The 11,931-nt window shown below is 40.8% G+C and overlaps 1 protein-coding gene across 2 annotated transcripts in view; it reads right to left on the bottom strand.

The window, feature by feature from the left end:
* The window catches only part of NUP85 (nucleoporin 85), a 29,989-nt gene extending 25,376 nt beyond the window's left edge, over positions 1–4,613 (bottom strand). Inside the window, exons 1-2 of one of the 2 annotated variants that reach the window (XM_006176479.3) lie at positions 4,457–4,613; positions 166–259 (exon numbers count right to left, since the gene is read on the bottom strand). In XM_006176479.3, the coding sequence (XP_006176541.2) occupies positions 166–259; positions 4,457–4,489 (127 nt within the window). In that variant the 5' untranslated portion in view covers positions 4,490–4,613. The remainder of the gene's footprint in view (positions 1–165; positions 260–4,456) is intronic. The other variant, XM_006176480.3, reaches the window with a different exon arrangement.
* Positions 4,614–11,931: the final 7,318 nt, after the last annotated feature.

Here is an 11,931-nt window from a genome sequence, read left to right on the forward strand (position 1 = left end):
AGGTCTCATAAATCAATGAAAATCTTAAACAACTAAAAAGTCTCAAAAATGAAAATGGTACAAAATAAGTTCAACAGTTTCATATATCAGCTAGTCAAATCTGAGAGAATAAAGAAAAACCAAATGCGTCAAGATGGATAATCTAAAAGAAAAAAAAAAAACTACCTTTTTTGTTGAAGGAGGTTTCACACACCAGCATCTCCCCAGGGCCCCAGTCAAAACACATTTGCTTCTTCTGGGAATTCATTCCTGGAATCAACTAGTAAAAATAATAAGGCACAGAAACAGTTATTCTTACTAAAAGTTTTGCCTTCACCTGACTTGAAAATATAATCCTAGAAATCAGTGGTCATGAAAGTTATTAAGTGCTAATCTAGGAACACAGCTGAGTGTGGCTGAGATCAGCCCAGTCTCTTAGACTCTAAATGAACAAATGAGTTATGCTAGGCACCTCAACACAGCCTGCCACTTCTCAAGTGTTGATTAAAAAAAAAAAAGCTATACTTTGATTATTATATTGTAATTAATGTTCTGTAGTTCAGAAAAAGGGAAGTTAAAAAAATTTAAAAGGAGAGGGGAGGATATATCTCAGTGGTAGAGCACGTGCTTAACATGCATGAGGTCCTGAGTTCAATCCCCAGTACATCCATTAAAAAAAAACAAACATAATTACCTACCCACCTAAACTAAAAAAAAAATTTTTAAAGAATTGAACTGTTTATTCCTCACTAAAAAGATAGAGTCCTTGAATCCCATGGCTTCTGTATCACATCTTTGATGATGACTCAATTTTTCTCTCCAACTCAGACCAATCTGAGTCTCAGCTTCATACATCCAACTGCCTAATCCACACCTTTATAAGTTATCTAATCTCTAGAGCTCTATCCATAACATCAAGAGCCAAAGAGAACTTTTTAAAAACTGAAATATAGTTGATTTACAATGTTGTATTAGTTTCTAGTGTACAGCATAGTGATTCAGTGATACATATTTATTCTTTTTCATAATAGGTTATCACAAGCTACTCAATATAGTTCTCTGTACTATACAGTTGGACCCTGTTGCTTATCTACTTTATATACAGTAGTTTTTATCTACTAATACCAAACTCCTAATTTAGTCCTCCCCCTTCCCTTTGGTAACCATAAATTTATTTTCTATGTCTGTGGGTTTGTTTCTGTTTTGTAAATAAATTTATTTGTGTCACTTTTTTTTTTTAAGATTCCACATATAAGTGATATATCTGTCTTTCTCTGTCTGACTTACTTCACTTAGTATGATAATCTCTAGGTCTATCCATGTTGCTGCAAATGGCATTATTTCATTACTTTTATGGCTGAGTAGTATTCTGTTGTGTATATCAACTACAACTTGTTTATCCAATCACCTGTCAGGGGACATTTAGGTTGCTTCCCCCAAAAAATACTCCTGATGCTCATTCCCAAACCTCATTCTACTCCCCCAGCGGGACAAAGCATTCCCCAACTATTAAGAGTAATCCTTGATTCTCTTTTCCTCATCACCTGTGTCCAATCTATCAGTAAACCCTGTTCCACCCTTAAATAAGCCTGAATCCAACCACTTACCACTTCTACTAGCCTAATACAAGCCATTGTCAACTCTCATCTGGACCACTGCTTTTCTTACATGGTTATTACCTTAAATAGATAAAAGCTCACAAGGGCAGAGGACTCTAGCATTCTCATTTACTGCCTAGAAGAGACTCTAGCACAAAGTTGGCACTCCATAAATATTGTTGGCAGACAATGAATTTGGCTGGCAATAGTCTGATCTCGAGACAAATGCATCCAGTTCTTAGGAGGGGCTAATACAGTCATTCAACAGCTAAGCAATGTTAATTAAGCCTTTTTCTGTGCTGGGCTCTAGAACACAACAATAAGTAATACGTTCTCTGCCCTCCAGAAGCTAGCAGTTTACTGAGGAAGACCAGTATGCAAGCAGGCAGTAAGTTAGAAAAATGGTAAGGCGGAGGTACCCACAAAAGATCTATTTTACAGACTCTTAGTGGATAAGTAGGGCAGGCAAGCGGGGAGCATTATATGCACAGTGATGTTGAAGCAAATGGGTATCCATCTGCAAAAAATGAACCTCATACCACAGACAAAAACTCACTAAAAATTAGTCACAGACACAAACGTAGAGCAATCTATAAAACTTGAAAAGCACAGTAGAAAATCTTTCTGACCTTAAAGTAAGCAAAAATGGATGTGACACAAAAAGCACAAACTGTGGAAGAAAATTTTATATATTGAACTTGATCAAAATTAAAAACTTTTGCTCTTCATAAGATGCTGTTAAGAAAATGAAAAGGCAAGCCGCAGACTGGGAGAAAATGTCTGCAAAATATATATTTGATATCCAGAATACATAAAGAACTCTTATAATTCATTAATTAAAAAAAAAACCCAGTAACAAAATGGGCAAAAGATTTGACACTTTATCAAAGATATACAAATGGTCTAGATAAGCACATTAAAAGATGCTCAATATCTTTCATTATGAGGGGAATACAAATCAAAATGATGAGCTACCACTATATACCCACTAAAATGGCAATGTTGCTAAAATTATAGACTGATCATATAACGACCTGATGAGGATATGGAACTGGAACTCTCATACGTTGCTGGCGCAAAAAAAAAAAAAAAAAAAAAAAGTATAACCACTTTGGAGAACTGACAGTTTATTTTAGCTAAATATGCCTCTGTCTTATAATCCAACAATTCCACTTCTAGGTATTTATGCAGAAACAAACAAACAAACAAAAAAGGCAACATGAACTGCATCTTACATTTCTTAAGAGTCCTTGAACTAAAAGGATAAGACCACTGATCTAGAAAAACTACAAGATTATTCTAACTCCCTATTTTGAATCTATACTTAACACATCCCTGAATCTGCTAATTACTAACTGCACATCGATAAGAGGAAGCAGCTGCATGAAAAGCAGACACAACTGCTATAAAAGGTGACTTAATGGTGTTCAGGATTATTCATCAGCCTCTTGCGAGTATGTTTAGAGTAAGCCCAAACAACAGATTAACACTCAAATATAGACATGACTGAGCCTGAACTTGCAGAGTTGAGGTTCAGATTCTAGACTGTGGAGTTCTGCCAAGATAATGCCCCCTCTGAGAGGCTACCGGTTTCCTACCTGGTCTCCCCAACATCAATGTAAAGCTGGATTATCACAAGTCAATCATCACTACTCAGAATAAATATAAGCTTAGATCATTTTCATTCCATTTGTAAACACATGGCTCATTAGTCACAGTCCAATATCATAGTAGTGGCTCTCCGGGGTTGCACAGGGTACTGGGAATGCTCCCCCATCCAAAGATTCTAACATAGGTGAAGGAAGGAAAAGCAAGGTAATATGTTTGAAAAAGTTCCAGTGATTCTGATAGTCTAATTTTTCTTCCTGCAAAACACTGACACAGTCCTTAAAAACATTTAATATTTAAGGTACTTTACACAGCATTAAAAGTTAACACATTAAAGCATATAGCAGTAAGCTTTATAGAGTTTAACAACCCAAATAAACTGCTATTTAATACAGGGATGTCTCCTTTTATCCAGTTAGCTTTGGAATGACTTCTGTTTTCAATTTTTGGTTTTGTCAGATACTGGTTTGCAATCTGATGGCTTTAGCTGAAAACTGTAGGCATCTTAACTTTCTAAGAAACAAAAAACACAAGGCCAGGCTACCTGCAGGTTAGTGGGGCTTAGAGGTTACCAAGAGCTAACAGGTGCAGAGCAAGCCTTAAGGACAGACAGAAATATCTAACCTCGTCAAGAATGTCAGGAAAGGCTTTCCTGTCAAAGAGCTAATGGAGCTGCATGTGAAAAATGAGCAGGAGATAAATCTACGTGAGAAGAAAAGAGCATTCCAGGCAGGGGGAACGGTAGGTATCTTGTACCTAAAAGCCATAAATCACAGATCATCCACACCTGACATGCTCTTTTCAGAGTTCAAACTGAATCGAAAGCAAACAGATCAATAAAACCAGGAATAGACTACAGAGAGAATAAATACGTTTAGTAAACCTTAGGCCAGCTCAAGCAGCTGGCTTTAAGCTCAAGGCGCTGCGAAGTGAAGCTTAGTTCGGCTGGAAGGAAAAATGCCCCAGTTTCTCTGCTTGGTCCGAGCCCGCTCATTCAAGCATGAATCCAACAGAAAAAGAGAAGTAGGAAGGTAAGGAAGACATGGCACAAAAAGGGATGGAGTGGGCCTCCGAGGCCAGGTATTTTGAGCATACAAAGGGGCAGAAACCCAGCGACCACTGCGACCCAAACACGGGTACCCAGTTTATGTGACTTCCGGGCGATGGCAACTGAACCGAGTGAGGGGAGGGGACGAGCACCTCGCAGTTGGCAAGGAAGCCTTCAGTGACGAAACGGACCCAATCCTCGGACCTCTAAGACAATGACTTACAGTGACTGTCGGCTCGCCGTCAAGCTCCTCCATAGCGCCGCACCTCAGCCGCCTGGACCCCTCAGCGCCGCCACGGCTCTCACTCAGGACTCCCGCTCAGAGGCAGCTGCGAGAGAGGACCTTAAATTGGCTGCCGTCTGAGCGCCTCCTGCACTGCCTGCAGGCCCCAACCACCAAGGCTGCAGGGGGCTTCTCCTCTTGGCCACAACCACCCCGCTGCGGCACTCTACACGTGTCCCTCCCTCCTGGCCTCGACAATGCGACAGGGAAAACAGCGCCAGGGGCAGCGTATCCTCACAGTAACGCTTTCGCCAGATCAGGCGCCGCCGGGGACAACCCCGAGCCGGGCAGAGAGAAGGCCCCCAGAGACGGCGGGAGCGGCGGCGATGCAGCTGCGCGTGCGCGGGCAAAGGCTGGCTCTTGGGTTTGTTGCGGGCGTGAGCGAGCCCTCCACCTCTCCTGACTCTGGCTTTACTCCCTGCTTCTTGGTCTGCAGGTTAGCGTCGTCGCCGCTGTTTCTCTGAGTGGTGTCCTTGGCAAGAGGGTCCCGTTGTTCAATCGGGCTTGTGTACGAAGGTAGTCGCCGTCACTCCCACCCCAAAAAGCTCAAGAGGCATGGGGACAAAATAGATGCAGCTGAAACAACTGAGAAATCGAAACAGCTGGGCTTAATTGAACACAAATACTGTTGTTATCTCACCAAAGAAAAGCAGGAAAAAACACTCAAATAAGGGAATCCCAGGTCTTGTTAAGGAAAACCTCAAAAGTGCTCCGGTAACAATAGTAGTTTTTTGTTTGTTTTGTTTTGCTTTGTTGGAGGGAGGTCCAATAGGACCTCTCTTGAAATTTTATTTCAAATAATTTCAAAACACAAGGTATATGAATTTTAGTATATAGTATATATAACAAAAACTTCTCAACCTCCACACTATTGACATTTGCGCCAGATAATTCTGTGTTGTGAGAGCTGTCCTGTGAGTTGCAGGATGTTTAGCAGAATCCGTAGCCTCTATCCACTAGATGCCAATAATACCCCTCAAGAATTGTGACAAGCAAAAATGTCTCTAGCGGGTAGGGGCAGGGGGGACAGGATGAAGGCACTCAAAAGATACAAACTCCCAGTTACAAGATAAATCAGTAGTAGGGATGTAATGTACAGCATGACAAATATAATTAACTCTGCTGTATGTTATACATGGAAATTGTTAAGAGTAAATCCCAAGAGTTTTCATCACAAGGAAAAAATTTTATTTCTTTAATTTTGTATCTATGTGAGGTGACAGATGTTCACTAAACCTATTGTGGGTATCATTTCATGATGTATATAAATCAAATCATTTTTATGTACACCTTAAACTTATACAGTGCTGTATGTCAATTATATCTCAACAAAACTGGAAGAAAAAAATGTCTCTAGTATTCCCAATATCCCCTAGGGGGCAAAATCACCTCTGTTAAGAGCTACTGTCATGGATATTCAAACTACAGAGGCACAGCTAAGTAAATACAATAGCAATGAGATATTCACCTATTTAGAAGAATTACAAAGACTGAGAAGAACATGGAAAAGTCAAGAAGTTTTAAAATGTACACCTCTTTGTCCCCATAATTACACTTCTAGGAAATAATTAAGAGGGACATTTTGAATAATCACCAAAAAAAGAGGAAATAACAAATGTCTTACTGTTAGAGAAGGCTTATGCAATCATTAAAAGGTAGTTGTAGCGAACTTTTATAGATAAAATTCAGTAATATTTTGTTAAGAACTTTCTCAATTTTGTAAATATTTAAAGTTATCAATATTTACATAGAAAAAAAGACTGGCTCATGTATAACTGAAAAATTGTGCTCTTCACTGGAATTTGACACAACATTGTAAAATGATTATAACTCATAAAATGTAAAAAAAAAAAAAGACTGGCAAGAATGAGTATTATTACTCTTATAATCAGAAAAAGTTAAAAAAAGTTAAAAAAAGAAAAAAAAGAAAAAGTTATCTTTTAGCATGTTTACCACACAATTTTAAATTTAAAAGCAAACCCAAAATTGTGCATTTGTACAATCATATAAAAAAATTTACCTGTGGATAAAGATTGGAAATTAAAATAGGTAAGTATTGTGTTATAGGAATGTGAATTAAAATTTTTTATTTTGTAATATATATTTTTTCTTTTAAATATATTTTACTGATGGGGGAGGGTATAGCTCAAGTGGTAGAGTGCATGCTTAGCATGCAAGAGGTCCTGGGTTCAATCTCCAGTACCTACATTAAAGCAAACAAACAAAAACTAATAATAAACAAATAGACCTAATAACCTCCTCCACACCAAAAAGTATATATTTTTTACTGATAAATGTTTTAAGTACAAATAGAGATACATACATATGTACACATACGTGAATAAAGCCATATTTGTAAAAACCTGTCTTATAACTCTATAAATGTACATCCAGCCACGTAAGACTTTAAATTGAGACATAAAATTATAAATGTGACAAATTTATTATTGGAAGAGTTAAAGCTGCTCTAGGGGGAGGGTATAGCTCAAGCGGTAGAGCGCATGCTTAGCAAGCACAAGGTCCTGGGTTCAATCCCCAGTACCTCCATTGAAAAACTAAATAAATAAACCTAATTACCTACCCCCTGCAAAAAAAAAAAAAAAAGAAAAAAAGCTGCTCTGGCCCTGTGGTTCTCAAACTTTAGTGAACTTCAGAATTATCTACAGTGCTTGTTAAACCACTGATTCCTGGGCTCTACCCCAGAGCTTCTAATTCAGTAGGCCTCGGCTGGGGCCCGGGTTCCCAGGTGAAGGTGATATTGTTGCCCAGGGGACCATCCTTTGAGAACCATCCTTCCAACTCTGTCTTTTACAGTGAGAGTAATCAAGCACAAACAGGAATTTGAAGAGGACAGCTATTATGTATATTTGGCCCAACTGCAAAATATAAACTTTGTTCAGTTTGTTTCTGTTCGTTTTATACAGCTTCAAGTCATTGGGCCCTTCTCAAATCCAGTAATGGATGCAGGAGTAGGACTGGAGCATTTCATGGGGTTAGAAGAACTTGAAATTGTGATACCAGAGTAGAGACTGCATAATTGACAGTTTACCTGACAGGAACCCTAACAGAAGCATTTTTGGTATTCTTATGCCAAGTATTATGTTACTATTGCACCAATAATTCAATGAACATTTATCAAGGACTAGCTCTCAGGACCTTGTTATTTGCTGAGACTAAGAAACTGAAAAGCAACGATACTTGCCCTCAAAAAGCTTACAGGGCCATTCTCAATTTGTACAATATGTATATTTTATTCAGTGAATGTATTGTGAAAAGGAACAATATTTCCCTACATGGTACACCCCAGCTGACACATTCAAAGTGAAATAAAGAGTGTGTACCTAGAATGCAGAGGTCCTGGTACCTCCCCAGTACCTCCATTAAAAGAAATAAGTAAACCTAATAAACCTAATTACTCCCCCCTTCCCCACCCCCCAAAAAGTGAACTGTGCCAAGTCCTTGACTTTGACTGTTTGTGCAGTCTTGGGTCCCACCTTCTTTGCCATGACCCCAAGGATAGAAAGTTGGAAGGTTTCCACAATATCACCGTTCTCTCTCCAGATTTCTTGCAGTATTCAGGGACTGAGTATTCAGTACTCCTGCAGGATTCACAGAGAGAGCTCAAGTACTCAACCAAAAAAAATTGTTAGAATGTGAGGAAATTTGATGGTATAAACTACACACAGCTTAGTCATCTGTATTATAAGTTTTATGTGTTTCTCAGGGTTTGGGACAAGGATTTCAAGCTCTAAACACTTTCTGTGATTCTTGTTTTCCTGCCCCTTTTAGGAATGATGTGTTTTCTTTGGCATCTGACCCTGAGGAATACATTCTGGCTGGTTCCCCTTATTCTTACCTTCTACTTCCTTTGATGTTTAATTATTCAATTATTGATATTTAATTAGGTTTCTAGAGGAATTAGGCCTTTCTTGGTGAAAACTGCTCAATACACAACTCCCTCATTCATTTCTTCATGGGCCTATTAGGATCCAGAAACTGAGCTGGGTGTTCAGAACTGTAAACAAGACAGACTGCTCTCATGGAACTGCCACTTGACAACCAAACAAAATTTGAATCAAAACAATTTGACTGGTGCTCCTAACATTAGTCTAGGATTTTTTTTTCTGCTTGTTTTCTCTCTGAGGCCTTCCATAGGAGCCTGGATGCAGTCCTATGGTAATTAAGCTGTCTGAGCTCTGAGTCAGAAAGCCTGAGTTCTCCTAGCTTTGCCACTTCAAGTTGGGTGACCAAGTTGCCCAGCCTTTCTATGTCTCAATTTCATCACTGTAAAATGGGGATAATAGTAACAGAGGCTTTGTGAGGATTAAAGGCTTGGCACAGAATTGCCACATAATAATCACTCAATTAATGTTTGCTACCGTTCGTTTTTATATACTACTCCTTGCACTTTCTTTTTCCAGACCACTCTTTTCCAGGGCACAGCCACCCCCTTTCCGCACACCTATGAATATGATAGAGGGATAAACTTAACATTGGGAAATTTCTATCTTTTTACCATTTTTTCCCCTGGAAATTGGAAAGAGACTCAATATACAGTTTTAGTAGATTCCTTAGGCTCAGGTCACAGAATTCCAGTTTGTCACTGGAACATATATTGCTCACACGTTTGAATATGCTTAACTACTTTTTATAGAATTCCTCCTTTGCCTGAAGTTGATTTTGTAATTTAGCATAACTTTGGGGGGGGGATATTGTAGGACACATGTCACCCAGAAGCTAATGACTAAAAACCATTTGATTATTAGAGTCCCCCACATTTTACTGAGGGGGAGTTTAACATGACATATTTCTCTCTGATGGTTCTGCAGTCCTACAAGCCTGGGAAGATGTGTGGTGGCATCAGAAGACCTGGGTTCAAGAGAGCAAGGATAGCATCTCCTTTTCTTTCCCTACAGTACGTGGCACAGCGCCCAGCATTTTCATTCCCTGGCATATAGTAGGAGTTAATTTAACACTACTTGCTAGCTGTGTGATAATAGGCAAGTTACTTAACTCTTCTGAGCCTCAGTAACAAATAAATATATCCACTTGGAAGTGTTTGTATAAGAAAAAAAAAAGTGCTGATATTAGTAAAGCCCCACTCAGTGCCCAACACATGGCAGTTGGTTCTCTTCCCCTTTCACTTCTTGCATATTTCCTACCCTTCCCGTTCTGCACCCCCCCACCCCAATTATAAGTTATTTAATAAGTCAGGGACTTGTCCTTCTTTCTCTGCCCAATGCCTAGCACAGGATCTTACCCAAAGTGATAGTTTCAATTTATTCACTCACACAGTGAATCTTTACCCATTGAAAATGCTCAAAAGCTTAGAGAGCAGGTACATTCAGAGACCCCAAGTAATTGAATATAACCGAAGCAGAGGCTTCCAGGAGGAAGTGATAGAAAAGTGCTAGAATGGTTAGCCTGCACTAGCTCTCAAAGGGCTCTGTAGGTCTTATGAGAATTTTGGACTTTCTCCTGTAAGGCAGAGGATTGCCATTGAACCAAGGAGTGACAGAAACTTCACTTATTTTGTTTTTTATTTTAGAATGGTTTGTGGTTCTCAGACTTCAGACTTTAGTGTCCTTAAGAGGCACCAGGTAAGCTTGTTAAAAAGGGAGATTCCAGAGCCACACTGCCCAAGAATATGCATTTAAACCAGGATCCTGGATGATTCTGATTCATTTAAATATTCAGACACAAGTCAGACATACCACAAAACAAAAAGACCAGTTAGGAGGCTATTGCAGTAGCCCTGGGAAGATCTGACTTGAACTTAGCCTTCCCCTGCCTCCCCTGATCAATTTGACTTTCTAGGCCTGCTCTGCATCTAAGGTCTCAAGCTTCCTCTATCCCTTAGAGGACCAGCTGGCACCTGGGCAAGTCTAGTGTAGCCCAGAGACTGGACAGAGGCTGAAGAGAAGTAGACAGATTTGATAGGTATTAAAAAGGTGCAGTAGACAAGAATTGGAGATTGACTGTATGGGGAATGTGAGAAAGTCAAGGATGCCCCGTGGCTTTTTGGCTTGGAGGAATGTTACAATGGTTTATCATTCAGTGAACCTTGAACTTCAAAGAGAGGGGCCAGATGGGGAAGTAAATTGAAGAATTTTAGTTGAGATTTCCTGAGCTTGAGGTTCCTCTAGTTCATCCAAGTGGAGATGTTCAGAAGTCAGTTGAATTTATACATTGGAAGTTTGGAAAAAACTCTGGACTAGAAATCTAGATATGAGAATCACAAGCAAATAGATGGTAACGGAAGTAGTTGAAATTATCCCAGGAGAGGGAATAGAATGGGAAGAGAAACGAGATAAAACCCAGGGAACATTTAAGGAAAGGGCTGAGGAAGAAAATAATTGCAAAGGGATCAGGGCCAGGTCAGAGTCACAGTCCAGAGTCATAGGGAGGGAGTTCAAGAGGAGTGCAGAACTGGGAAACATCCTGGATTCAGCAAAGAATTCTGCCGTGACCTTGTAGAAAGCAGTTTGAGTGGAGCCGTGGGGACAGCACCAGATTGCAGGGGATTTAGGAGTGAGTGGGAGGTGAGGGAGTGAGGACAGCTGGCGTGGACATTTTTTCAAGATGTTTGGCCAAGAAAGAAGAGAGATATCAGAAGGAACTAGAATTGAGAATCTTTTTCTACGCTAACCCAGGCTTAGGAAATAATCGATGAAATCTACGGAGAGGAGCGGGAAAGATCCACAGCGCGGATGTCAGGATTGGTAAGACAGGAAAGATCTACTTCTGAACCGGATGTAAGGAGGAAATGATTGGTTTGGAAGCTTGATGTTGGGTACTTCTCTCTGGATTCGGCTTCCTCTTGGAGGTTGGGAGCCGGGCCATGAGTAAGGAGTTTGTAGGATGAACCTTTTTCCTCATAGACAAAGTATAGGCTTTCCAGGGGGACGGAAGCAGTCACTGCACTAAGGCAAGAGCCTGCTGCGAAGCTGGTTGAGGCTGAATCTTTCAAATTCAAGGAGTAAGAGGCTGACTGAGAGGGAATGTGATGTTCCTCTGACCGTGAGGAAAGCTGCATTTAGGCCACCGAACAAGAGGTTTTTGTCACAGAACCTCACGCTGGGGCTTTGATTTAGGCTCCCCTTTCCTTGCCTAGTCTGTCTGCCTTCCCCGGCCTGTGTCTCACGTCTAGGCCTCAAGCCTCCTCGTCCCCACCGAGGACCAGCTGGAAGCCATTTTGATTAAGCTCCACCACAGAAGGAGGACAATACAGCCCCGCCCAGAGCCAGGCGCGCCCCCGCGGCGGGCCGGGTGCGCGTGTCCGCGCCTCTTCCCGCCGGCCTGGCGGGCGCCGGGCCCAGGCCGGGGCGGCGCGGGGCGGGGGGTGGGGGTGGTTATGTAAGCGTTGCGCGCTCCCGCGAGGCGGCATCCAATGAGAGGCCCCGGCGGCTCGTGCT

This window comes from Camelus ferus, chromosome 16 (assembly GCF_009834535.1).
Source record: "Camelus ferus isolate YT-003-E chromosome 16, BCGSAC_Cfer_1.0, whole genome shotgun sequence".
Classification (NCBI taxonomy): domain Eukaryota; kingdom Metazoa; phylum Chordata; class Mammalia; order Artiodactyla; family Camelidae; genus Camelus; species Camelus ferus.